This window comes from Herpailurus yagouaroundi, unplaced genomic scaffold (assembly GCF_014898765.1).
Source record: "Herpailurus yagouaroundi ecotype Mexico unplaced genomic scaffold, PumYag 162475, whole genome shotgun sequence".
NCBI classification, from domain to species: Eukaryota; Metazoa; Chordata; class Mammalia; order Carnivora; family Felidae; genus Herpailurus; species Herpailurus yagouaroundi.
The window spans coordinates 170,532-196,119 of NW_024423201.1; the positions used below are offsets into that span (position 1 = coordinate 170,532).

A 25,588-nucleotide genomic window follows, 5' to 3' on the forward strand; every position below is an offset into this window, starting at 1 on the left:
TTGTATTTTTCACAGAGGAGTTTTGGAATTCCCTTGGAGGGAAAAAAGGCTACCAGACTTCTCCACTGCTAGAAACCCAGGCAGAAGACCATCCGCCTCGGCTTTATGGCTGCTCTAACAAAACTGGAAGATTCATTGTGAGTGTCTTGCAGAACATGGGAGTAGAACTGAACGACCTTGGGAGAGGCATTCTGGTGTGGCTCTGACACTTTTTAGCCATGTTAGTGCTCTGATTCTCAGTTTTAGCTTGCTTGTCTGCAAACAGGTGATAATCTTAGCTCTATGTGGGGTCGCTTTAAGAGTCAATGAGTCAGTGATGTGGGGCATTGGGGTGGCTTAGTTGGCTAAGCCTCGGACTCTTGATTTCGGCTCAGGTCACGATCTCATGGTTTGTGAGAAAGAGCCCCATGTCGGGCTCTGCGCTGATAGTGCAGACCCTGCATGGAATTCTCACTCTCCCTCTCTGTCTCTGTCTGTCTCTCTCTCTGTCCCTACCCCATGTGCATGCATGCACACACACTCTCTCTCAAAATTATTAAATAAACATTCTTAAAAAAAAGAGTCAATGATGTAATGGATGTGAAAGCATAGGAATACTGTAAAGTACTATATAAATCAAACTGCTCATAAAAATATCAGCTGCTTTGCACCTGTGTCAACATGAGGTTGTTGTGATACGAATATGCATATGGTTGGATTTACTAATTTAATAATTTGACACTTTCTGTGGGAAACCATAGTGGTTTGTGATCAGACTATGTCAGTTTTGCACTTCAATTTCCCAGGGATTAAAAGTTTCACCACATTGACTGAATAAAAATATTATGGAAATATTATGATCATTGAGCAGAATCAGAGAAAGCTATACATGCACCTGCAAATTAACTGAAATCAGCAAAAACGTTTTATTTCATTCACAGGCTTTAAGTTCCAGATGTTTCAAAGTAAAAGTATTTGTGTACAAGACTGATTTTATACTGGGCTCCAAAATATCTTAGAGTGCAGCCCCTCATCTCATTTTAACCATAAAAATTTGGTTTTCTCTGTTTGACATGTGAGGGCTTCGTGTAAATTTTTTATTTAAAGGACAAACTTCTTTCCTATATAAAATTTGATCTCAAGGTTTGGTCACCATGTCCTGGTGAATACAAGCTTTGTTTTTCAATACACACACACACACACACACACACACACACACACACACACACACATGAAAATTGCCTAAGTCTTTTCCCAGGTACATTGCTTGCTAGAAATAAAATGTTTTGGGGCGCCTGGGTGGCTCAATTGGTTAAGTGTCTGACTTATCCTCCAGTCATATCTCACAGTTCATGAATTCGAGCCCCACATCAGGCTCTGTGCTGACAAGTCAGAACCTAGAGCCTGCTTCGGATTCTGTTTCCCACTCTCTGCCCCTCCCCCTCTTGTTCTCTCTCTCTCTCTCTCTCTCTCTCTCTCTCTCTGTCTGTCTCTTTCTCAAAAATAAATAGACATTAAAAAAATTATTGAAACAGTGCTTTGAAGAAGAAACTGCTCATGTTCACTTGAAACAGTGAAGTGATTTGACCTAAATATTAAAGGTTTAGGGCACCTGGGTGGCGCAGTCGGTTAAGCGTCCGACTTCAGCCAGGTCACGATCTCGCGGTCCGTGAGTTCGAGCCCCGCGCCGGGCTCTGCGCTGATGGCTCAGAGCCTGGAGCCTGTTTCCGATTCTGTGTCTCCCTCTCTCTCTGCCCCTCCCCCGTTCATGCTCTGTCTCTCTCTGTCCCAAAAATAAATAAACGTTGAAAAAAAAATTAAAAAAAAAAATAAAGGTTTAAATTAAAAATTAGAGTTTTGATAAATATTTGGCTGTTGGGCACCATAGTTGCTCACCTACTTTCTAGGAAATCCCTGTATTTTAGAAACTTGTTAGAAAAAAATCTATTTTACTCTTTTGACTGTTAATTTTATGTGGCATTCAACTAACTTCTTATTCAACTAATGCTTCTATAATTTCTTAGTATGGTTTGCTCACATTGCTAAAATTAAATGAAGATATATTTTACAAAAATAATATGGAGGCTTTGTTCTCAGTCAGACTTGAAAAAATCTGTTAGTTTTTGTGGGTTTTTTTTTTTGTCATGAACATATTTAAAGGAAATATACTTTTTCTCTACACCTACTCATTTTCTTGTTTGATTTTTGGAACTCTGGCTGTTCTCTTCACAATTTAAGGAAAAGTAGTGTCACTAGCAAGTTTTTGATCTTATCATCACAAGCTGAAAGCTGGCTTTAGACTAGATTTGCATAAAATAGCAGAGCATGTTGCTTAAAAGCACAAGTTTTAGAACCAGTCTGCAGGTACAGTATCACTTACTTACTGGCTGTGTGACCTTAGGCTGGTTATTTACCTTCTCTGTGCTGTAGTTTTCTCATCTATAAAATGGGGATAATCCTAGTATCTACTACATAGTGTTGTTGTGAATATTAAATCAGTTCTTGCATATAAAGGATGAGAATAGTGCCTGACATGGAGTAAATGATATTTTAGGTTTTTGCTTTTATAAATCATTATGTGATTGGTAAAAATTCTGTAAGAACAATATAAACTAACTTTTTGCTTTTGGTAAATAGCTTTTGTTTGTTTGTTTTTTATATGACAGTCTCAGAATCTCATCAGATTACGACAAATGTGTATTCTGCTCAGAGGGCTCCAGGTTGCCTGGGGCCAGCTTTACTTAGGCTGGACCCAGCTGGGAGATTCTCCTTTGGGCTGTGGTTCCATTGATGCCTGTTTTTCCCATGACTCAGCCCAGGAGTACAAGAGGGCCCTTGATGAGTCAAATTTACTAATTGACTTGGCCAAAGACAAGGTTACCTCCACTTACTGGACTGTACCACAAAGTCACACAGCAGAGGGACTAGAGTCCAATCTACCACACCTTCCTAAATATCAGGAGAGTTCTTTATCCAGAATCCTTTAAACTTTGTCAACTTCAGATTAATACCTGCCCACTGGTAGTGGGTGCGTTAAACTAACCCTCCCGAGTATCCTTTGATGTTAACTATAGAGAACAGAATTTAACACATTTAAAATAATAATAATAAAACTTTGCTTACAGAATATTATGTTGTATCATCTTGTCAAAAATTGTCAACTTGAAAAATGACCAGACCTACTGATCTTATTAAAATAATCTTGGCCTACAATATAAAAGACAGCTTAATACTTAGACCATAAACTCAAATACCTTTAGGGACTACAAAGGTGACAGAAATCCGTGAAGCAGCTTGTCACAAGGACTGTCATAGAGCTTGTCATAGAGCTGTGGTCAGACTGTTTGTAGCCTACCTAGGACATTCAGGTGCAGTGTTGATATTAAGTACTGTGCTTCCCAGACAAGATTCCATCAGTTTGTGATATATGAGTAAACAGATAAACAATTTTTTAAATCTTTATTACCCACATCACATCATGCCAGTCAGAGTGGCTAAAATGAACAAATCAGGAGACTATAGATGCTGGAGAGGATGTGGAGAAACGGGGAACCCTCTTGCACTGTTGGTGGGAATGCAAACTGGTGCAGCCACTCTGGAAAACAGTGTGGAGGTTCCTCAAAAAATTAAAAATAGATCTACCCTATGACCCACCAATAGCACTGCTAGGAATTTACCCAAGGGATACAGGAGTGCTGATGCATAGGGGCACTTGCACCCCAATGTTTATAGCAGCACTCTCAACAATAGCCAAATTATGGAAAGAGCCTAAATGCCCATCAACTGATGAATGGATAAAGAATTTTGGTTTATATACACAATGGAATAGTATGTGGCCATGAGAAAGAATGAAATATGGCCTTTTGTGGCAGTGTGGATGGAACTGGAGAGTGTTATGGTAAGTGAAATAAGTCATGCAGAAAAAACAGATACCATATGTTTTCACTCTTATGTGGATCCTGAGAAACTTAACCGAAGACCATGGGGGAGGAGAAGGGGGAAAAAAGTTAAAGAGGGAGGGAGGCAAACCGTAAGAGACTCTTAAAAACTGAAAATAAACTGAGGTTGATGGGGGGTGGAGGGAGGGGAAGGTGGGTGATGGGCATTGAGGAGGGCACCTGTTGGGATGAGCACTGGGTGTTGTATAGAAACCAATTTGACAATAAATTTCATATTAAAAAATAAAAATTAAAAAAATAATCTTTATTACCCCAAAAAACAAACAAAAAATAACTAGCAAACTTTATTTTTGTGGTGCTCTAAAAGAATACAATACATTCATATCCTATATATTAGAAAAATTACTGCTCTACTGCTGGATCATAAAGCTTCTTCATACATTTCAGATTGAAGAAGTTCCAGGAGAGTTTACCCAGGATGATTTGGCAGAAGATGATGTCATGTTACTGGATGCTTGGGAACAGGTAAAACTATATTTGATGGTAAGAAGAGAGTGTGCTTATAGCTGGGAACTCACAAAACCAGCTTTGAAAAATGGCAAGTCTAATAATAAATGGACCTATGGATTTAGGCTGTGTTTGAAAAAGACCCAACACAGTCTGGCAAAAGGTAAAACTGGTACTTGTAGCAAATTTATTTCCTAATGTGGAAATAATTCGATGGCTACCATCTGTGGCTGTATAGTTTTAGGAAAAGAAAAAAAAAAAACCCACTACTATTTTTCATTTCACTCCTAACTTATTCATGCATTCATCTCTTCATTTAACTAATAAATGCATTAGTGGGTACAATGCCTTGGAGGTGCAATGCCAAGAGGAAGACTGAGAGATTCAGAAGTTTTCTTGAAATCTGACATGAAGTCATAGGGGACCTTTCCTCTGGGGAGGAAACAGATGCAGGATAGTTGTGAATCTACACAGTAAAATACATTATTGTTATATATATCTTTATTTGGGAGACAACGAATGGGGATTTGGCATGCCATATCTGAGAGTTGGGTTTTGTGGGATTTTTTTTAAACCTTTATGTAAACTGTTTAAATAGTGAAAGGGAAAAATAAATATATTAGGAATTAAAGTGTATACAGCAATTATGAAACCCGCATCTGAATTAGGCCTAGTCTTAGAATGAACCCCTGCTAATTGTTACGTTCAGATCTGTTCTTAATTGCCAAAGCCATTTGTTTATTTTACACCTTAGCTTCTTGGTCTAGAAATAATCATATTTGAATTTGGCACCTAACTACAGATTCTCCCCAGGTGAATGGATCACTTATTTATAGATATGAAATTTATTTTTTTTAATTTTTTTGTTAATGTGTATTTAGTTTTGAGAGACAGAGACAGAGCATGAGAGGGGGAGGGACAGAGAGGGAGAGGGAGACACAGAATCTGAAGTAGGCTCCAGGCTTTGAGCTGTCAGCACAGAGCCCGACACGGGGCTTGCACTCACAAACTGCGAGATTGTGACCTGAGCCAAATTTGGACGTTTAACCGACTGAACCACCCGGGTTGCTCTAGATATGACATTTAAAACCGCATGTCAAAACACCTTTGTGTATTAAGAATTAAAATGAGAATGACATTTCCTTATTCAGAAGAATTTAATTCTCTCCATTTGTAGTCAATTCTATAGTCATGGATACTTTAGAATATTTCCCTTACTACATTTTATTTTTTTAATCACCTTTTTTATTTATATTACCATGATGTCATGGTTTGTTCTGTGCCCTGCAAGCAAATGTTTCAGTACTTTCAGTATGAATTAGAATACAACCAAAACTAATTTGACCAACATTTCTCTGCCAACAAGTTATTCTAAAGTGATTTAAGTATAAGGTAATTCAAGAGAATGCTTTAGCACTGAAGTTCCCAACCTACACATTTGACAAGAAGAATATGTACGGAATATATAATTACATCAGTTAAAAAAAAAAAACCCTCAGTATTTAAATACTAAACATTATAGCACTTTTACCAAAGTGTTACAGGATACGGTTTTATAGGTGAAAACTATAGGCTTAAGTCAACTATTCCTAAAGGGAGTCTGAGGTCCCCACAAACAAACTAAGCCTGGTCCTCCCCGGATAATACTAAAATGGAGATAATGGCTGCCTTACATTCTCCAGGAGTGGGTACAGAGATGGCCAATATGTTGTTTTGAGAAGGTCTATAAACTAGAAAATACTATGTAAACACGGAATATCAGGATGTGAAATCTGGAGTCAAACTGGCTGGCTCTCCATTTAGGTGTCTCCTAATACGGAAAACACTGGGAAAGTGGTGTAACTTCTCTTCACCTCCTTGTCCACATCCTTAACTCCAGGGCTTGTGGTGAAGAGTATAAATGAATGGTGTGTGAGAAGCACTTTCCTGAGGGCTTGCGCCGAATGAGTACTCCCCAAACACTACATATGATTATTGTTCCGTCTTTCAGATTTTTATTTGGGTTGGCAAAGATGCCAATGAAGTCGAGAGAACAGAATCTCTGAAGTCTGGTAAGTGAGATCCCATGGAGGCTGTTACCCCGAATGATTATGACTAAGTCCCTGACTGCTCTTCTCAGCACAGTTTTCAAAACTACACATTCAAACGGAGGAGACTCTAATAAGCTTTCACTTTCACAACTAAAGAGTAATGGAAATTTTTTAAACTGAAGAATTTCAGAATGAGAAAAATAGGTTTTGTTACCTAATGTAGAATATGGTTACATCAATTTGTGCTGAAAAATTTAAATTCACTGAAATAATATTTTATTATTATTATTTAAATTCACCGAACTACTATTGAAACCTCTATAACTGTGATAACCTAGATCTTTTAAAATTCCTTTTGAGTAATGCTGTTCTTTCAGGCACAGCTGCTGTTTATTATTGAAAAGTATAAGAATAATTATGCCGTAAGGATTACTCTTTAAAGTTTGGTTTATTTTTAGACAGTCATGAGACGCTCATGTGCAATCCATAGCAATTGAGAGAAATCAATAAGGAATTGTTCATGTGGAACAGTATCTGGCTACTTTGGGGCAATGAACATTTGATCCATTACTTTAATTGGAAGACTTTTCATTCCGTCGTTATTTTAGGTTAATCAAAACTAACCGAACGTGTATGTCTCTGCATTTCTTTATAGCCAAAATGTACCTTGAGACAGACCCTTCTGGAAGAGACAAGAGGACACCAATTGTCATCGTAAAACAGGGCCATGAACCACCCACATTCACGGGCTGGTTCCTGGGCTGGGATTCCCACCGGTGGTAAACTGGTTTTTGTAGGAGAAACCAAACAAATATTATGGCGCAACTGTCCCATTGCTGTTTTGGGGGAAGGAAGGTTTTTGTTGTTTGTTGGACTTTAGAAAGTTAACTTCAGCCGTATGGCTATTGTTTTTGTGCCTCATATTGGTTTGAAATTCTTGTTAACTAGAATTTTCTTATGTTAGTCTTTTAAAATAACCTAAAGTAAATTTTTGTTATGGACCAAGAGTAGCTCTGCTGGAAACTGGGATTTATATCTTTTTATATGAAATCTGTGCATAATCTAGGGGAGTTTATCAGGGAATTTTATAAATCAGGAGCCATTAGCCAAACTTTTTCTTTAATATGCCAGAGAAGTAAGCCGTAATGCCTTTGAGGCTGTTCTCCTATGTGTTGTGTTCAAAAGGATAGTATATTTGTGGTGAGGTTGATGCTAAGGGGGGGATTAAAAGTTTGTTGTTATTTTGCTTCTTCAGCCAATATGACTCTGACACCATTAACTCCCAAGTGTCATTTCCTAAGAGTAACTTTACCATGTTTGCCTTTTTAAAAACCTTTGAAATCACAGCTTTTGCATGACTAAATAGTCTACCTAGATATACGTATTTGACAGTGCTTGTTTAATACCACAAAGGCTATGTACAAAAAAATTCATTCATGCTGTCTTTCATCATTAAAATAACCTCTTTTTGAAAGGGTTTTTTGTTGTGACATTTTATGCAAATATGACATGTAAATTAATTACACAATTAGTTTTAAGGTTAAATACTTTTATTCACAAATAAATACAAATTAATCTTTCTCTTAAAAATTTTTTTTAATGTTTATTTATTTTTGAGAGAGAGAGAGAGAGACAAAGCAGGGAGGGGCAGAGAGAGAGCGGGACACAGAATCCAAAGCAGGCTCCACGCTCTGAGCTGTCTGCACAGAGCCCAACACGGGGCTCAAATTCACAAATCATGAGATCATGACCTAAACCGAAGTCAGACACTTAACTGACTCAGCCACCCAGGCACTCCTCAAATTTAATATTTCTTATTCATCCTCATTAAGTGGTCAAAATTAAACCACCTTTCTAAAGTTACATAATTAAAAAAGATTTTAAATATATTGTGCATCTGAAACCTGGGCCCTGTTAAAAGATAAATTGAGGCATATTAAACATTTCAAGAGTTTATTTGAGCAAAAAATCCATCCAGATTGGGCAGTGCCAGACTAGAAGCAGTTAGGAGCACTCTACCAGAAGGAACTCAGGGAGAGACTTTTATAGAGAAAGAGTAAAGCAAAGTAAGGATATTACTGACTGGTTAGGCTTAAAGTCCAGTTGGCTGTTTGTGATTGGTTGTCCTCAGGTTTTGATTTTGTAACCTTGAGGCATTTACAGGCTTGAATTTGGGTTTGCTTACATAGGTCTCCACAGCATTAGAGCCACATCAGTCTAATGGCCTCCTTGTTTAAATCATTTAACAGACCCCCAAAAAAGGAGTTGGGGTAGAAGGTGGAGATCCAATAAAGTAGAAGCCAACTTTGGAAGTAGGCCAGAAGGTGGCTCATTGAGGAGCAGAAGCTACATTTCCATGGAAAGGGGAATCAGAGGCAAGGAGTTATCTAAGAAATTCTCACACTCTCTCTGTGCGGAATGAATGGCGTGCGCATTTCAGACTGAGTCCTGGTGTGGGTTGGCGTGGAGAAGTGAGCCCAGTACCATTATGGCTGAAAAGTAAATAGTCTTGTGGGGACCTGCAGCTTGTGCGAGTGCTAAGGAAGCAGTGGGAAGCCACGCTTCCAGGCACTGTTCCTTCATTCAGCATGTAATTTTATTAGGCATCTATTTGGTGTCAGGCACTATTCTAGGCACTTTGGATCCACATGAATGAAACAAAGTCCAAACTGTCACAGAGTTTATATTCCAGGGAAGAAGCTAACAAAAACAAGTAGATACAGAGTCCCCACTTAGGCTCAGTCTTGCTTTCCATGGTTTCAGTTAACTGAGGTCAGCTGTGGTCAGGAAGCAGCTGATTCTCCTTCTGGTGCATACGCGGGAGGTCAATAGTAGCCTAACACTACTACGCAGCGGCTACACCTTTTACTTCACTTCACTGCATCACGTAGGCATTTCATCATCTCACATCACCACAGGATGAAGGGTGAGTACAGTGCATTAAAGTATTTTGAGAGAGGGAAAGAAAGCCCATAATCACATAACTTTTATTACAGTATCTTGTTATAATTATTCTATTATACTGTTATTGTTGGTATGCTCTTGCAAGAACTAATTTATAAATTAAAATTTATCAGAGCTATGTACATATAGGAAAAAAACAGTATATATAGGGTTCTGTACTAACCATAGTTTCAGGCATCCACCGGGGATCTTGGAATATTCCCTGTGGCTAGATTGAGGCCACTGTATATTATAAAATATATTAGAATATAAATTCTGTGGAGGGAAGATGTATAGGGAAGGAGGACAGGAGATCTTAGGTGAGAGGGGGGAAGAGTGCAATTTTAATAGGGTGGTTCCGGAAGTCCCTGTGAAGTAGATGATATTCAAACATGGAATAGACAGGGGGAGGGATGAATCTTGTGGTCACACCCAGGGACAAGGAATTCCAAGTGCACAGGTGCAGAGCTGGGAGCATTGTCTCATGCCTGGGTTCTAAAGAAGCAGGGAGAGCCCTCAGGGTTCTCTCCTTTCAACACTGGACTCGAACAAATATATCTTAAGCAGAACTGCTGTTTTAAGCCTGAGCTGTGAAAACATTGCTTTCCTAAATCCTAAACCCACGTACCCGAGGCAGAGAGGGTGACGCCTAAGGAGACAGCCACACGTCATCAGCACAAGCCCTATGGGGAGGTTAGATCCATTGAGCAGCGTGCCCAGCTAAAACACTGGAGGCGGCCACAGAAATTACCAGCAACTACAGCTGCTACATCAGGATTTATAAGCTCTACATTTAGTAAAGGGAAGGGCACCTGGTGGCGAGATAGGAAAAAGAGGATTTGTAAAAATTACCTGGAAAGACTGAGCTAGGGAGTTGTTTTTTTTTAAGCTTCATACCCAAAGCTGATATGGCTTGAACAAACACCTGCAAATCATGTAAAGTCATTATGAGGGGAGGGGAACCTGTCCACCTGTAAAAAAGATGATTGGTGGATTGTAAAAGGGTCCTCAATCTATGGTGCTGTGTAGTCTTAAAACTCCAATTATGTGTAAAGCCCTATAGAAATTAGTCTTCTGGCTTTAAAATACAGTTGTATATAGCCTAAATTGATAGCTATAAAAGTTTCATAATTTTCTGCATCTCCTGAACTTATTATTAATTTTTTTATTTTTATTTTTTTGTTTAAAAAAATTTTTTTAACATTCATTTTTTGAGAGACACAGTACAAGCAGGGGAAGGACAGAGAGAGGGAGACACAGAATCCGAAGCAGGTTCCAGGCTCTGAGCTGTCAGCACAGAGCCCCATGCAGGGCTCCAACCCACGAACTGTGAGATCATGACCTGAGCCGAAGTCAGACGCTTAACTGATTGAGCCACCCAGGCACCCCACTTATTATTAATTTTTAATATGAATCTTAGATTTCTTTCTTCTCTTTGAATTTCCTCAAAGATTTTTGGGATGAAAAACCAAAACAAATATAAGTTACTCCTCAGCTACTAGTGCTTTAAAAAAAAAACTTTTTTTTACATTTATTCATTTTTGAGAGACAGAGGGACAGAACACAAGTGGGGGAGGGGCAGAGAGAGAGGGAAACACAGAATCAGAAACAGGCTGCAGGCTCCAAGCTGTCAGCACAGAGCCTGAAGTGGGGCTTGAACTGACAAACCCTGAGATCATGACCTGAGCTGAGGTCAGATGCTTAACTAACTGAGCCACCCAGGCACCCCTCAGAACACTAGTGCTTTTATAGACCTTTCTTTGCATCAAATATTATAGCACACACATTTTTGTATGAAATATGTGACTAGAAAACAAAATTTAGTGAATGCAGTAAAACAAAGTGCTAACCAGAAATAAGTATTCTAGCCAGAAGTAGCATATCTTGGGAATTTTATTTATTTACTTTTTATTTTTGTTTAAAGTTTATTTATTTTGAGAGAGCACACACACGTGCATGTGAGCTGGGGGAGGGGCAGAGAGACAGGGAGAGAGAGAGACAGAGACAGGGAGAGAGAGAGACAGAAAGAATTTCAAGGAGGCTCCACACTGTCAGTGTAGAACCTAATGCAGGGCTCAAACTCACCAACCACGAGATCATGACCTGAGCTAAAATCAAGAGTTGGACACTCAACCGAGTGAGCCACCCAAGTGCCCCTCTCAGCAGTTCTAAATAAGAATTCAGATTGTGGTATTAACTGAGCAAAAGACAAAGGAAACAAGGAACCTATAGAAAATCAACTATTGTTTTTTGTTAGTATTTGTTTTATTTTGCAAGACCATTAGAGAATCGGCTTAAAAAAACTTTTTTTTGTCCATTTCTTTTTTTTAAATATAATTTATTGTCAAATTGGTTTCCATACAACATCTAGTGCTCATCCCAACAAGTGCCCTCCTCCATGCCCATCACCCACTTTCCCCTCTCCCCTCCCCCATCAACCCTCAGCAAAATAACTTCTGTATTGTACAGGTTATTCACAGAGATGGAATTCTAGTTCAAAATAAAGGAAAGAATAATAGTATTTATTATATATGTATATATATAGAGAGAGAGAGAGAGAGGGAGAGAGAGGATACATATGTCGTACTTCAAAAAGTGTATGTTTGAAACTTTTTCTTGCTCTATCTTACTTTTTTTTCCACTATGATTTCTTCTCTTTAGTTTTAAAGGCTTACATTAGATTTTTTTTTTTAATTTTTTTTTTCAACGTTTATTTATTTTTGGGACAGAGAGAGACAGAGCATGAACGGGGGAGGGGCAGAGAGAGAGGGAGACACAGAATCGGAAACAGGATCCAGGCTCTGAGCCATCAGCCCAGAGCCTGACGCGGGGCTCGAACTCACGGACCGCGAGATCGTGACCTGGCTGAAGTCGGACGCTTAACCAACTGCGCCACCCAGGCGCCCCTACATTAGATTTTTTAAAGTATGCTATATATTTTACAAATTCTCTAAAATAATTTTCTCTCTTAAATACCATCCTTACCCTACTACCAAAAATATTAATGATGAACTACTTTGGTGCTGGGAGAAGAAAAAGGGAAGGTTGTATTCACATTTTACTGTATGTGCCTAGATCAACTTCGTGTGGTTCAGAAGTTAAAGTGTAAATGAAACTATGAAAATAGTGAAGCAAACACAGAGTTCCATCGTAATAGGGAAATCATCTCTCAGTAGCTGGTAGAAGAGAAGAAAATCAGTAAGGATACAGGGGTCTCAAACAACATTCTCAACTAATTTAATCTCACTGATATATACTGAATACTCCACCAGTAATAGCAACATAACTCTATGCTTTTTAAGGGCATTTAAAATATTCACCAAGAGAGAAAATAATACCTTCTGGGCCAGAAGACAAATTTCCACAAATTTAAGGTATTGAAAAATCATATAAACTATGTTCTCTAACCACAGTGGAATTAAACTAGATATTAACGACAGGGAAATATCTGCCTAGTCTCCAAATACTTGGATAAAGGAAATCACAAGAGAAATGAGGAAATATTTTTATCTCAGTGAAAATTGAAATGCTACCTATCAAAAGGTGTAGGATATGGCTGACTCAGTATTTAAAAAGAAACATAGCATTAAATGTTAACATTAGAGAAATAGAAAGGCCTTGAGTCAGTGATGTAAGCTTCTGCCTTAAGAAACCAGAAGAAGAGCAGACTAAATCCAAAGAAAGCAGGAAGAAGGGAATGATGAATACAGACTAACACAGAAAAAGGGAAAAATATATAAATCACTAATATCAGGGGAAAACGAGGGGTATTGCCACAGGACCTTTGGACACTAAAAAGAAAATAAGAAACATAATTTTATGCTTGTAAATTTGACATTGATGACCAGGCACATTCCTTAGGAGACAGAAACTAGTAAAGCTAACTCAAGGAGTGGAGCCACATAAATAGCAATGTGTACGTATACTAGAGCAATTGAATTCTTAGTTGCACCTTCTAGCAGAGAAAAGCGTAGGCCTAACTGAACTTCACTGGTGATTTCTATCATTTAAGAAAGTAATAAAATCAGTTCTATGTGAACTCTTCCAGATAATAGAAGATGATGATTAAAATAATAAGACATTTCCTGATTCATTTATAAGGCCAGTATTACCCCGATATCAAAAAGAAACAGATCATAAAGAAAGAAAAACTACATACCAGTATTTCTCAAAACACAGATATAAAAACCTTTAAGATAGATCAAATTGAATCCAACAATATGTAAAACTCAAAGGAGTTTATCCATGGAATCCATTTTAATGCTTAAAAATTAGTTAAGAATTCTCCGTAGTATCAGAATTGAAAGGAAAAACCATAAGAAAATCTCAATAGATGCAGAAAAGCATTTAATAAAATTCAATAACCATTCATAATACAAACTAGGAATAGAATGGAAGTTCCTCAATTTTGAAAAGGGTATCTGCAAAAAAATTTAGATCCTATTTAAGAAAGGAAAACCAAATATTTCCCACTAAGATCTAGAACAAGATACAGTTGTTTGTTCTCATCATTTCTATCCCTTATTTTACTGGAGGTTATAAGCAGCCTCATAAGGCAGGGTTTCTAAACCTTGGCACTATTGACATTTTGATAATTCTTTGCTTGGGGACGGGGAGGCAGGGGGGTGGGAGGGGCGCTGTCCTGTGCTTTACAGGATGTTTAGTAGCATCTCTGCTTACCAGATACCAGTAGTGCTCTCCTCTACCTCTACTGAAAATGCCTCCAGATAGTTCCAAATGTCCCTGGGGACACCGAGAAGCAAAATTGTTCCTCCTCGGAGAACCACTTCAGTAAGATATGAGAAAGAACTAGAAGGCTCAAAGGTTGAAAAAGAAGAAGTGCTCCTGGTGAAAGTGATCTGGACATTAATAATTTTTAAATGCTCCCAGGTAACTATAATATGCAGCACAATTAGAGACCTACTAGCGCCTTCTGCGAATGGAATGCAGCTCTCAAAAACTATAATTATTTATCTTTCAGTCACAGTATTTTTTACTGGCAAACATCCTTTTGACTTAAAAATTCTGTCCATGTCCTACTCTAGCCTCAAATCGAATTTGAGGCAGTGAAAATTCCATTATAATAAATCTACATTCCAACGTGTAAGATTTACTTACTACGTTTATTCCAGAAAGAGATTTTCACTTTAAAGCTATAAGAATGGAAATTTTCTATTTGGAAATCTCTTCAAATTCATTAAAACAATGTTCTGTCTGATTAAAACCAAAATTAAGTCATCTTTAAAAAAACCTTCAGAACTGTGTACATCTAAACAGCACAGTAGAGGGCACTCTTTCTCCATGTTAATAGTCTTGGCTAGTTTGTGAAAACACTGAGAAACATTCGTATTTACTTTTATTTTAGATTGAAAAAGAATAGTGCTTCTAGGCAGGTCAAATGTGGCTCTGTTCTTGGTCTAAAAATATTTTATACTATCTTCTAAATTTGAGCTTCAACAGAGTGCAATCATATATTGATTTTATGATATATTTGCTATATGCCAGCCTATACTGGTGTGTATATCCTGGTGTGTGTGTGTGTGTGTGTGTGTGTGTGTGTGTGTGTATGTGTGTGTGTGTGTGTGTATATAAACTGGTGATACAGCAGAGAGCAGATATTTAAGGATGCCCTGCCCTCAATGGAGCTACATTTTAGTAGGCAGAAAGAGAAAAGAAGCAAAACTCAATATGTATTCTGTTGTATAGCAACAAGTGTTATAAAGAAGAAGAAGACTAGAAAGAGGGAAAGCATCTGTGAGATGAGGAATTCTATTTTAGATAGAGTGGATAGGAAAGCCCTCTCTAAGGTGACATTTCATCAGAGAACAGAAGGAAGTGAAGATATAATCCTCTGATGGTTAATTTTATGTGTCACCTTGACCTGGCCATGGGTTGCCCAGATATCTGGTTAAAGATTGTTTCTAGGTGTGTCTGTAGTGGAGTTTCTCAAAGAGATTAGCATTTGAACTGGGAGACTGAGTAAAGCAAGTGGCCTTCTCCAATATGGGTGGGCATCATTCAATCTGTGGAGGGCCTGAATAGAACAAGTTGGTGGTGGAAGGTTGAATCGGCTCTTTTTAACTTTTTGAACTCAGATAGCAGTTTTTCATCCCAGGACTGTGATTTATACCATCAACTCTCTCAATTCTCAGGACTTTGTATTCAGATTAGAATTTATACCACCTGCTTTCCTGTGTCCCCAGGTTGTAGACAGCATATTGTGGAACTTCTCAGTCTTCATAATCATGTAAGCAAATTTCTTAAAAGTAATTCTCATTTGAGGCGCCTGGGTGGCTCAGTCGGTTGAGCGGCCGACTTCAGCTCGGGTTCAGCTGTGGGTTTGAGCCCTGCGTCGGGCTCTGTGCTGACAGCTCAGAGCGTGGAGCCTGCTTCAAATTCTGTGTCTCCCTCTCTCTCTGCCCCTCCCCGACTTGCACTCTGTCTCTGTCTCTCAAAAATGAATAAACGTTAAAAAAAAAGTATTAAAAAAAAAGTAATTCCCATTTCACACACAGACAGACTCACACACACATAAACACACACACACACATCTCCTGTTGGTTTTGTTTCCCTGGAGAACCATGACTGATGACTTACACCTTGGGCATATCTCTGGGTGGATCCGGCAGAGTTTTTCATGCAGAGGGAAAAGAAACTGGCTTGTTCAAGGCATTGTGAGGAAGCTAGTGTGGCCAGAGAGGATTGAGGGGGGTGGAGAAGTCTGAGAGATGAGGCAGAAAGGGAGTAGAAGCAAAATCATACAGAACTTGTGGTATTTTCCTTTTCCCTCTGGATGCGATTTGGTGGGATGACACGATTTGTCTCAGATCTTAAGAGACCCGTGAAGAGCATCTGGTTATGATCTATGGTGGTGGTGAGGAGGGACTAGATTCAGACATGTTCAGAATATGAAGCCAATAGGAAGATAATGGATTTGATAGTGAGTGTGAGAAAAATGAGAGAAATTGACTCTCACAGGAGTTGCCATTTACTGAGCTGGGAAACTCTGTGGGGGAGAAGTTTGGGAAACGGGAGTTGAACATGTTCATTTTTGAGATGCTTAGCCTACTGGACAGTGAAAGTTGTCAGGTAGGCTCTTCAAGTTCAATAGAGAATTCATGGCCAGGGACGTGTATTTGCTATGGGTCAGTGCATAGATAGATTTAAAGACCTGAGAGTGGGCATGATGACAAAGGGTGTGAGTGTAGATAAAGAAGGCATCTGAGATGATAACTGAGTCTCGGGATGTTCCATCACGGAGAGACGGGAGAGGTGGGGAGGAGCAGCAAAGAGGATGAGAGAAAGATCTCAGTGAAGCAAGAAGAAATCCAAGGCAGTCCATGATGCCAGTGTTTTAGTGAGGATGTCAGCCTCCTTTAGTCATACAACAACCTGTGCCTTTCTGATAATATTCCAATAATATCACCATATTCTTGTGAATGTTGTAGTGGATGCTTAATGGGTACTTATCGCCAAATTGTACATTATCTAAAGCAGTGACTTTCAAACAGAGCTCATTTGCTCCCCAGGGCACACATGGCAATGTCTGCTGACATTTTTGTTGTCACAGCTGGGGAACATCAAGTGCTACTGACATCTAGTGGGTTGAACCCAGGGGTGTCACTATCCATCCTACAGCACAGGAGAGCCCCTCGCAACAAAGGATTATCTAGACCAAAAGGGCGAGAATCCCTAACCTAGAGCAACTACATTTCAATTGGAAAAAAAAAAAAAATAGTGTGTTACCACAGGGAAATTTTAAGGAAATAAGCTAAAATGAGATATTATAACACAATAGGACAGCTGCTTTAAAAAACAAACAAACAAAAACATGATGTTTCACATAAAGGACAAAGATCCTCAAATTAATTAACTAAATTTGCCACATCCTTCTCAGCATGTACTAGAGACCCTAAGACTTAATTGTTTAGCAGATATTAAAATATATACAAGTACGTGTATAGTTTTTAAAATTTTCAACACTACAATTTTGATACTCCATATTTAAAATAGATGTTGTTGAATCATGGTATATTCATTTCCTATTGCTGATGTAACAGGTTATCCCAAATTTAGTGGCTTAAAACAACACAAATACATTGTCTTCTAGTTCTGGAGCTTGGAATCATAAAATCGGTCATCACTGTTACATTTCTTCTGGAGGCTGTGGGGGAAGAATCCCTCTCCTTGTCTTTTCCAACTCCTAGTACCCTCCTGCATTCTTCCATCTTCAAAACTCATGGTGCAGCATCTTCAAAAATCTCTCTCTCTCCTTAGCTGGCCTTTGCTATGTGACCATTAGTAGTGTCTTCTTTTTTTTTTTTTTTTCAACGTTTATCTATTTTTGGGACAAAGAGAGACAGAGCATGAACGGGGGAGGGGCAGAGAGAGAGGGAGACACAGAATCGGAAACAGGCTCCAGGCTCTGAGCCATCAGCCCAGAGCCTGACGCGGGGCTCGAACTCCCGGACCGCGAGTAGTGTCTTCTACTCTGACTCTGACTTTTCTACCTCTTCTCCTTCCTTCAGTTATAAGGACTTTGCCATTATATTGGATCCTACTGGATAATCTCCCCATCTCAAAATCCTTAATTTAATCACATCTGTATCCCTTTGCCACATCCAGACAAGATGTGGTCATCTTTGAGGGTTTGTTATTCCATCTATCATACTGTGTAGAAAGGTATACAAAGAAACCAGTATAATAGTCAGTTGGCATATTGAGTGAAAGCTGAGAAACTGATAGATTTTTCCTACTCTCTTCTACCTCTGCCTTCAGCTTAGACCCTCATTTCTGAAATAGAAAATAAATATAATTGTAGCTGGGGGGAAACCTACTCGGCATTTCATCTCTTTCCTGATTCTTGCAAAGTTGCTATTCTTGCTCCAACCTGAGAATCTTATAAATGGAGGCAGAAAGAAATCACTCATACTGGTCTTAGATAAGGCAGTTGCTCTTATGTGCACAATTATAGTAACACTACTTGAAAGACAAAAGTAAATATGGGACAATTACGGAGACAAGGGAGTGGGGCAATATTTTATTTGGGTTTAGCCAGAACCAAAATATTTTGAACAGCCAAGGATCTAATTTAATACGATAATTTTGAGCTTTGGTTTTTGAGCGTGGCACTTTTCTATTCTCAGGCACAGACGTCTGTGAACTTCCTGTATTTGAAGATAGAGACATTGCTAGAATGATAATATTCTCAGCAGGTCGTCAGTGAGGTTAGCCAACAGGCTTCTAATGGTGCATAATATTCAACCCAGGCTTGAATGAGAAGAATCGTTATTGGAAACTTTGACTTCTGAATATAAAAGTACTTCAAAAAAGGTCATGTTTTTTTCAGGTCAAGTATTATTTTACATGAACCTTTATGAAGGCACTGCAGAGAACATCTGGTTTTACAATCCTTGAATCGGCTGCTCATTTACGGCTGCATTTGATTCTTGCCTTTGTCATGTTTTAGGCACCAAGAGGTCATCAGTTACCCAAAGTGGAAAATGTATATATATAATGTCTACCTGTCCCTATAGAATCCACACAACCCTCTTCTTTAGGATATTCCTTAGGAAAAGAGGCTGTTGCCCAACACAATATATTTCTCAGGGAATTGTACAAATGACACATAGGTGCAAATCACTTCATTCCAGTACCAAACTGTCACAAGCTCAACAGAATGTTGTATAGGCCAAAATAGCCACAGAATAATGATTCCACAGCTTTTAATGAAAAGACATGAATAAACAGAGTTATTATGTTCTAGTTTCTCATAAGGATTACAGGTATCCTATAGTCAGCTAAAATATTCTATGCTCCTAAAATGTCTAGCTCTATGAGTTTTTATTTTTTAAGTGTATTTAGTACTTGCTGATTTTTAGGATAATCATTAAGTGAAACCCAAAAGGTTTCATTCCAGGCATGGTTTTCGCCACAGAAAGGAAACTACTCAATCTTAGCAGAACCAGATTCCCTCCTGGACGTCCCTGTGATAACACCTAATATAAATATAATGGAGAGATTACTGATGTGTTGGACTTGTTTTGCTTTGTCAGAAAGCAGTGTAGTTGGTTAGGATATGAACACAACACTAAAGAACACTACGTGGTGTCTTGATAGGGCCTTTAGCTAAACGACCTTGGGAAGGATCCTGGCTCCATCATTACTAGTTGGGATTGACGTATTAGCTAAATCACTTAATTGCTTTTTAAAAAAAAATTTTAATGTTTATTTATTTTTGAGAGAGAAAGAGAGACACAGAGTGTGATCAGGGGAGGGGAAGAGAGAGGGAGACACAGAATCAGAAGCAGGCTCCAGGCTCTGAGCTGTCAGCACAGAACGCAATACAGGGCTCCAACTCACATACCACAAGATCGTGACCTGAGCTTAAGTGGGATGCATAACTGACTGAGCCACCCAGCTGCCCCAGAATCAGTTAACTGCTTTTTAACCTCAGTTTGCCCAACAGTTGAGCATGCATTTGCTTGCCTACTCACCTTACAATCCACATATATAAGATGGTCTTCACTGATGAGCATGGATTTTGGAAAAAATACAACATGACTGCCAGAAATCAGGTCATTGAGCTGCCACACCAGGCTAGGCCAAATGACAAGAGAAGGAGACCATGAACAAGAGCATGGCCAGTCTTTGGATGTACAGAATATGAAAAGATAAGAAAACCTGTCTGAACAAACCAAAATAAACAAATGTGTCAAAAAGTGGATATGCTACGGAAGGGATTTATAAGCATGATTAATTGTTCACTATCCATGGAAACCTTGGGGATAAGGAGGGGATGTTGGAAGAAGCTCAAAGATTGAGTAGAATAAATAAAATAATAATGGTGGTGCGGGTGGGGTGACAGTGAATAAAACTCAATGCCAGAAAATTTACTAGTACTTTGTGCTTGACAAGATTTGTTATATATGCAGAGTTGAGGTGTAAAAAAATAAAATAAACAAAACTTATGCAGAAGGCAGGGAAAAGTCCTTCTTTTTTTGGAAGAAAAAATCCACCTCTTATAGGGATGCTATTAAACATTTTATGTATTCACTCACTTAATTTTTTTTGTTATTATTCTCAAATTAGTTAACATACAGTGTAGTCTTGGCTTTGGGAGTAGAATCCAGTGATTCATCACCTACTTATACCACCCAATGCTCATCTCAACAGGTGCCCTCCTTAATGCCCATCACCCATTTAGCCCATTCCCCTACTGACTTCAGCAACCCTCAGTTTGTTCTCCATATTGAAGAGTCACTTGTGGGGCACCTGGGTGGCTCAGTCAGTTAAATGTCCAACTTAAGCTCAACTCATGATCTCGTGGTGTGTGAGTTCGAGCCCCACGTCGGGCTCTGTGCTGACAGCTCAGAGCCTGTTTCCTATTTTGTGTCTCCCTCTCTCTCTGCCCCTCCCCCACTCATGCTCTGTCTCTCTCTGTCTCAAAAATACATAAACACTAAAAGAAAAAATTTAAGAGTCTCTTATGGTTTGCCTCCCTCTCTGTTTTTATCTTATTTTCCTACCCTTCCCTTATGATCATGTGTTAAGTTTCTCAAGTTCTACATGTGACGTATTCACTCACTTTTTGCGTTTACCAGGTATAGTCTTCTACCGACAAGCACATCAATTATATTGAACATTCAGAAGGTAGAAGGTAGAAGTTTAGAGAGGCATTCTCTCTAGCTCTGGAAAAAAAATGAGAATATCCGGAAGGACAAAGAACAATAAAAAAAAAGCAGAATGCATTGAAAATAAAAAATATTTTTATTGATAGTGACTTGGTGCTGATAAATAGTCTGAATATTCAAAAGATATGAAATCTACATTGAAATAATTTTGTATGTAACTTGGGAGCTAAAAAATATTGTTTCTCAATATGTGTGTGTTTTTCCCTCAAAGTGATGTCATACAAACAAACAAACAAACAAACAAGGGAGGAACAAAACATATTAATGTGGTATCTGTATTTGCTACTTGATTTCTCTTATCCATTCTTCCCTTTTTCCGTTTAGTAATAGAAATTCACCTACTTGCCTTCATAGTTCACAGTCTTCTCATTCCCAGTAGCAAGGTGTGGTCATCTGACTAAATTCTGGCCAATGAGCAGAAGTTCCTTGAGTTTTAAGGGCAGGTTTCTAGTCAATTCCTTAAAAAGGAAGTTCTTTGTCTTCCATTTTTCTATTCTCTTTACCACTAGCCGGAAAGTGATGAGAGCTTGAATACCTACTCTGGGCCAAGAGACTGATGCCACAGTAGTAAATGACAGATCATGTCTACTTTGACTTGGATCTGCTTATTTTAAGATGGATAAATAAAAAGAACATTCTATCATATTTGAGCCACTGTATTGTGGAATCTCTTTAGAGCAGGTCAGGCTGTACCCTAATTAATATAAAAACTGATATCAGAAGTGGAGTTTTTCATAAAATATGTTCTAATGTATGGCGTCCTGCCTTAATGATAGACTTGCTAAGAGTGAGTAAATACATATTGTAGGTGGAGATGCTGTCAATCCTTCGTATGGTAAAACCTTAAATACAATGTTACCAGTGGTAACTAAGAAGGCAGATCAGATGCCTCTTAAGGTTGGGAAAATGCAGAATGTTAATGTGTGTTGGCTGTTCCATGCAGCTTTTAGCAATGTGCTGTAAGAGAGATGAAGTCAGGCAAGAATTAATCAGTTTAAAGCAGGGATGAAAGGGGATCTAAATCTGCTCTATTCTCAGCAGGTGGCCTTTAATCTAAATTGACTAAGGGATTAGTAACTTGGAAAAGCCAACTGTTTCTATAAACAAAATAACAGTAGATAAAGTTGTCACTCAGGAGTTTGTTCAAGAGCCTTCCTCTAAGTGTTCTCAGCCAGGAATGTGAGCCAATCCAAAATCAGATTAAGCTACCCAGTGTAGCTGCTCTTAATTCAAGGGAGAGAGGGATGGTATCGTTGTTAGTGTTATATCCAGATAAATCTTCAGATTGTGGTTTCTTTCAGATACAAGTTCCTGGAACCAAGTAGACAGGGAGTCAATTCTGGTTTTGAGCAAATTGTATCGCTGAAGAATTTACAGTCTAATCTACAAATATTTGTGATTATTTAATCAGAAAGCACTTCCTGAGATCCCCTCAGCCAAGAGTTCAGAAACCTGTGCCTCATTCTACTCAAAACCTAGAACCCCTTGTCTATCATCTCACCTAAAGTAGACAAGAAGGTATGGTCTCCAACATGCACAGTAGCTGTGCTGGGGATTATGGACAGAGGAGAGTTTCCCAAAGGACAAAGCCCGGAGACCAAAAGGACAACGGGCAAAGGAGTTTTCCAGACAGCAGAGCAGAATTTAATTGAGGAATTTTCTCCACCACTGGTGAGGGTGCTCTTCACCATTTCCACCCAGCAAGATCTCAGCACTGCTCTAGATAAGTGATTCTGTAAGTTTCCCATTCTTTGTATGTCCAAGTAGGAATTTTTCTTGCAGTTTTCCTGGTTGTATTTCATCCCTGTATGTCAGGGTATTTGTACTTGTGTGTGCGGACTTGGGGGACTTGTGAGTGTGGCAGTCAAAATATCTACTGGTGTAGATCACGGGACTAGACGAAGCCTCATCAGAGTTCATGGAAATAATTTTGCATCATGTAGAGATTAGATTTTGAGCTAAACTGGATTGAACTCTACACTGTTTACCCTCAGAAAAGAAGAGTGTGGGATGAAAGAGACAGGAGATAATTGAGCTACCTTGCAAATAGGCCATAGTACTAGGTCCCCTAGTATTCAATATCCCTTAATTCCTTCTTATCATATAACCATCCAAAATTTTAGCAAATATTTGGCTGACCAGGTAGAACTGAAATTTCTCAGCCTCCCTTGGAGCTCATTGTGGCCACATGAGTCAGTACTGACATTTACCTAATAGACATTGACCCATATACTAATAAAGATAGCACTTGAGCTTTCAACAAGAATGAGATAGGAAGGCACTTAACTATTCCTAGGAATAATAATGGAATGAGAAGCAATGAAAACATATTTATGAGCATCTTATGAGGCAAGTTTAATATTATACTTATTTAAGACTGGTGAGAAGGAAATATTTAAATAGTACTTTTCTGCAAAATTAATAAAGAGAAAGGTTAGTGATTCAGTGTACATTGTATTTGACTATGGTTCTGTAGTTTCTCTAGTGGCTCTTTCTTATCTCTGATTTCTAGGCCTATAGTTGGGTCTGAGTTACTACGTATTGAATGACAGTCGTGAGTGAGATAGGCAGCAAGATGATATGGTTGGAAAGCCTAAAATGATCATTCAGTTCTGTTGCCGAGTTATAACCTACCCAAAAGAAGAAGAAGAGAAGAAAACACAGTTATATAATTTCTGAATGCATCACAGCAAAAACATATGCTCTCAGAAGGCATAAAAGAACAAACTTTTCCTACAAGAAATACAGCCAATCAGAAGTCCTGCATTACCCTCTGTGTTGGAGAGCCATTTAGAGATCATCTGTATTTACTCAAGCATAATGCTTACTATTCCCATCTCCTATCTCAGTAGTTTATCAAATTATTCTTCACACCACCCACTTCTAACAATCTTGCTAAAGAGCATTGCCTCCACATTGTATTTTTAGCAACATTTGGCTTCCACTAATGGTTAGAAACCCACTATAGATTTGAACATTAAGCATCTATCCACCAGGCTCATCAATCAGGCACACAACAATTCTCATGCCAGTAATTTCCCAAAGCAACAGAGAAACCGGCCCGTCTTCTAAAAATAGTAACTAGAAACTTACCTTGAATTAATAGAAAAAAAGCCCTAACGTTTATTTTAAGCCTGATGCATTTGAACAGGGTTTGAATTTAAAGGTCTGCATATGCCCAACATATGTAGAATGACCATTCATTCCAGTTGGCTGTTGTCCCTGGGGAAGAAAAACAGCCTGAGAGGCGGGGAGAAAGGCTTATAAATGCACTTCATCAAAAAAAAAAAAAAAAAAAAAAAAGAAAGAAAAAGAAAAACGATATAAAGAAAGCCATTACACCTATAAAAAGTGGTTCAACTTGATTACTCATTAGGGAATAGCCAAAATCAAGTATTTTACTTGACAATACCGGTAAAAACACTAGTGAGGATATGGTGCATCTGGAACTCTCATCCACTGCTGGTTCAAATTTGAATGGACACGTTGGTTTTGAAAAACTTTCACTTTCTATTAAAATGAACATCCATATACCCTATGACCCAGAAATTTCACTCCGTGGTACATACCCAGCCGAGATGCATACGAAAGTGCACCAAAGGATATAGCCCAATTTATAAGTGATAAATTTATTTGTTTATTTATTTCTTGCATTGGCAAAGGAATGAAGATACTGAATAGCAATTTCCTTGTATAATGCAATCAGTGGAAGGCAAATCAGAGGTATTATTTCCCTTGTGCTTGCAACTTGTTTTGTTTTTTTCTCTTTCATGCCGATGTGAAAAGCAGCTGACTATTATTTGACAACATCAGTCCTGTCATTTTCAGTATTTAATTGAGTACAACATTTGCATTTATTTCATCAGGTCTCCATCTCTTCAGAGAGATCTCTAATACATTTTTTCTCCTGATGCCAGAATTAGAATTCAGTAGTCATAATGTTTTTTGTAACCTTTTGGGTTAGCTAATAGGACAAAGTCCATTTTCTTTACAGGGATTATATTTAATGTTATTATGAGAAAAATGATACCTTTATTAAAAATGCTTGATCATAAAATACATTTCCATGCTGATTGCAAACACTACTGAATTAAAATATTATTCCTGCAAATTTACTATGACACAGTCTAGGTTTTAATAATTCATGAATTAAGATTAATGTTGGTGTTATCCAAATGATTCTGGCTAATGTCATCTCCTAAGTAAACAAATAAACAAAAATGAGATAATTTCAATTTTCCTAATTATCTGACATTGGCATTAGCTTGTGCTAGATCTGTATCGGGGTATATAAAGTCTTTCCTCTCAGGGGACTGATTATCTCTGGCTGGAAGGGAGCAACAGGGGATGACCTTAACTCCTTAGAATGATCAAACAAAGCGACGAATGGGGACAAGTTTTCACTGGAACATTGACCCACCAAAGATGCCATACAGGTGGAAACCCTCCTGACCTCTTCCTTTTCCAATGAACTGGAAATAACAGCTGAATATGGAGTCTTCAGTAACAATGTCTTTTGGAATAGAGTCTCGCTAAC

The 25,588-nt window shown here is 38.4% G+C and overlaps 1 protein-coding gene across 1 annotated transcript in view; it reads left to right on the top strand.

Moving 5' to 3' along the window:
• The window catches only part of LOC121026784 (adseverin), an 82,462-nt gene extending 74,568 nt beyond the window's left edge, over positions 1–7,894 (top strand). The window contains exons 13-16 of the mRNA XM_040469562.1: positions 16–137; positions 4,326–4,403; positions 6,376–6,436; positions 7,071–7,894. Of these exons, the coding sequence (XP_040325496.1) occupies positions 16–137; positions 4,326–4,403; positions 6,376–6,436; positions 7,071–7,198 (389 nt within the window). The 3' untranslated portion in view covers positions 7,199–7,894. The remainder of the gene's footprint in view (positions 1–15; positions 138–4,325; positions 4,404–6,375; positions 6,437–7,070) is intronic.
• Positions 7,895–25,588: the final 17,694 nt, after the last annotated feature.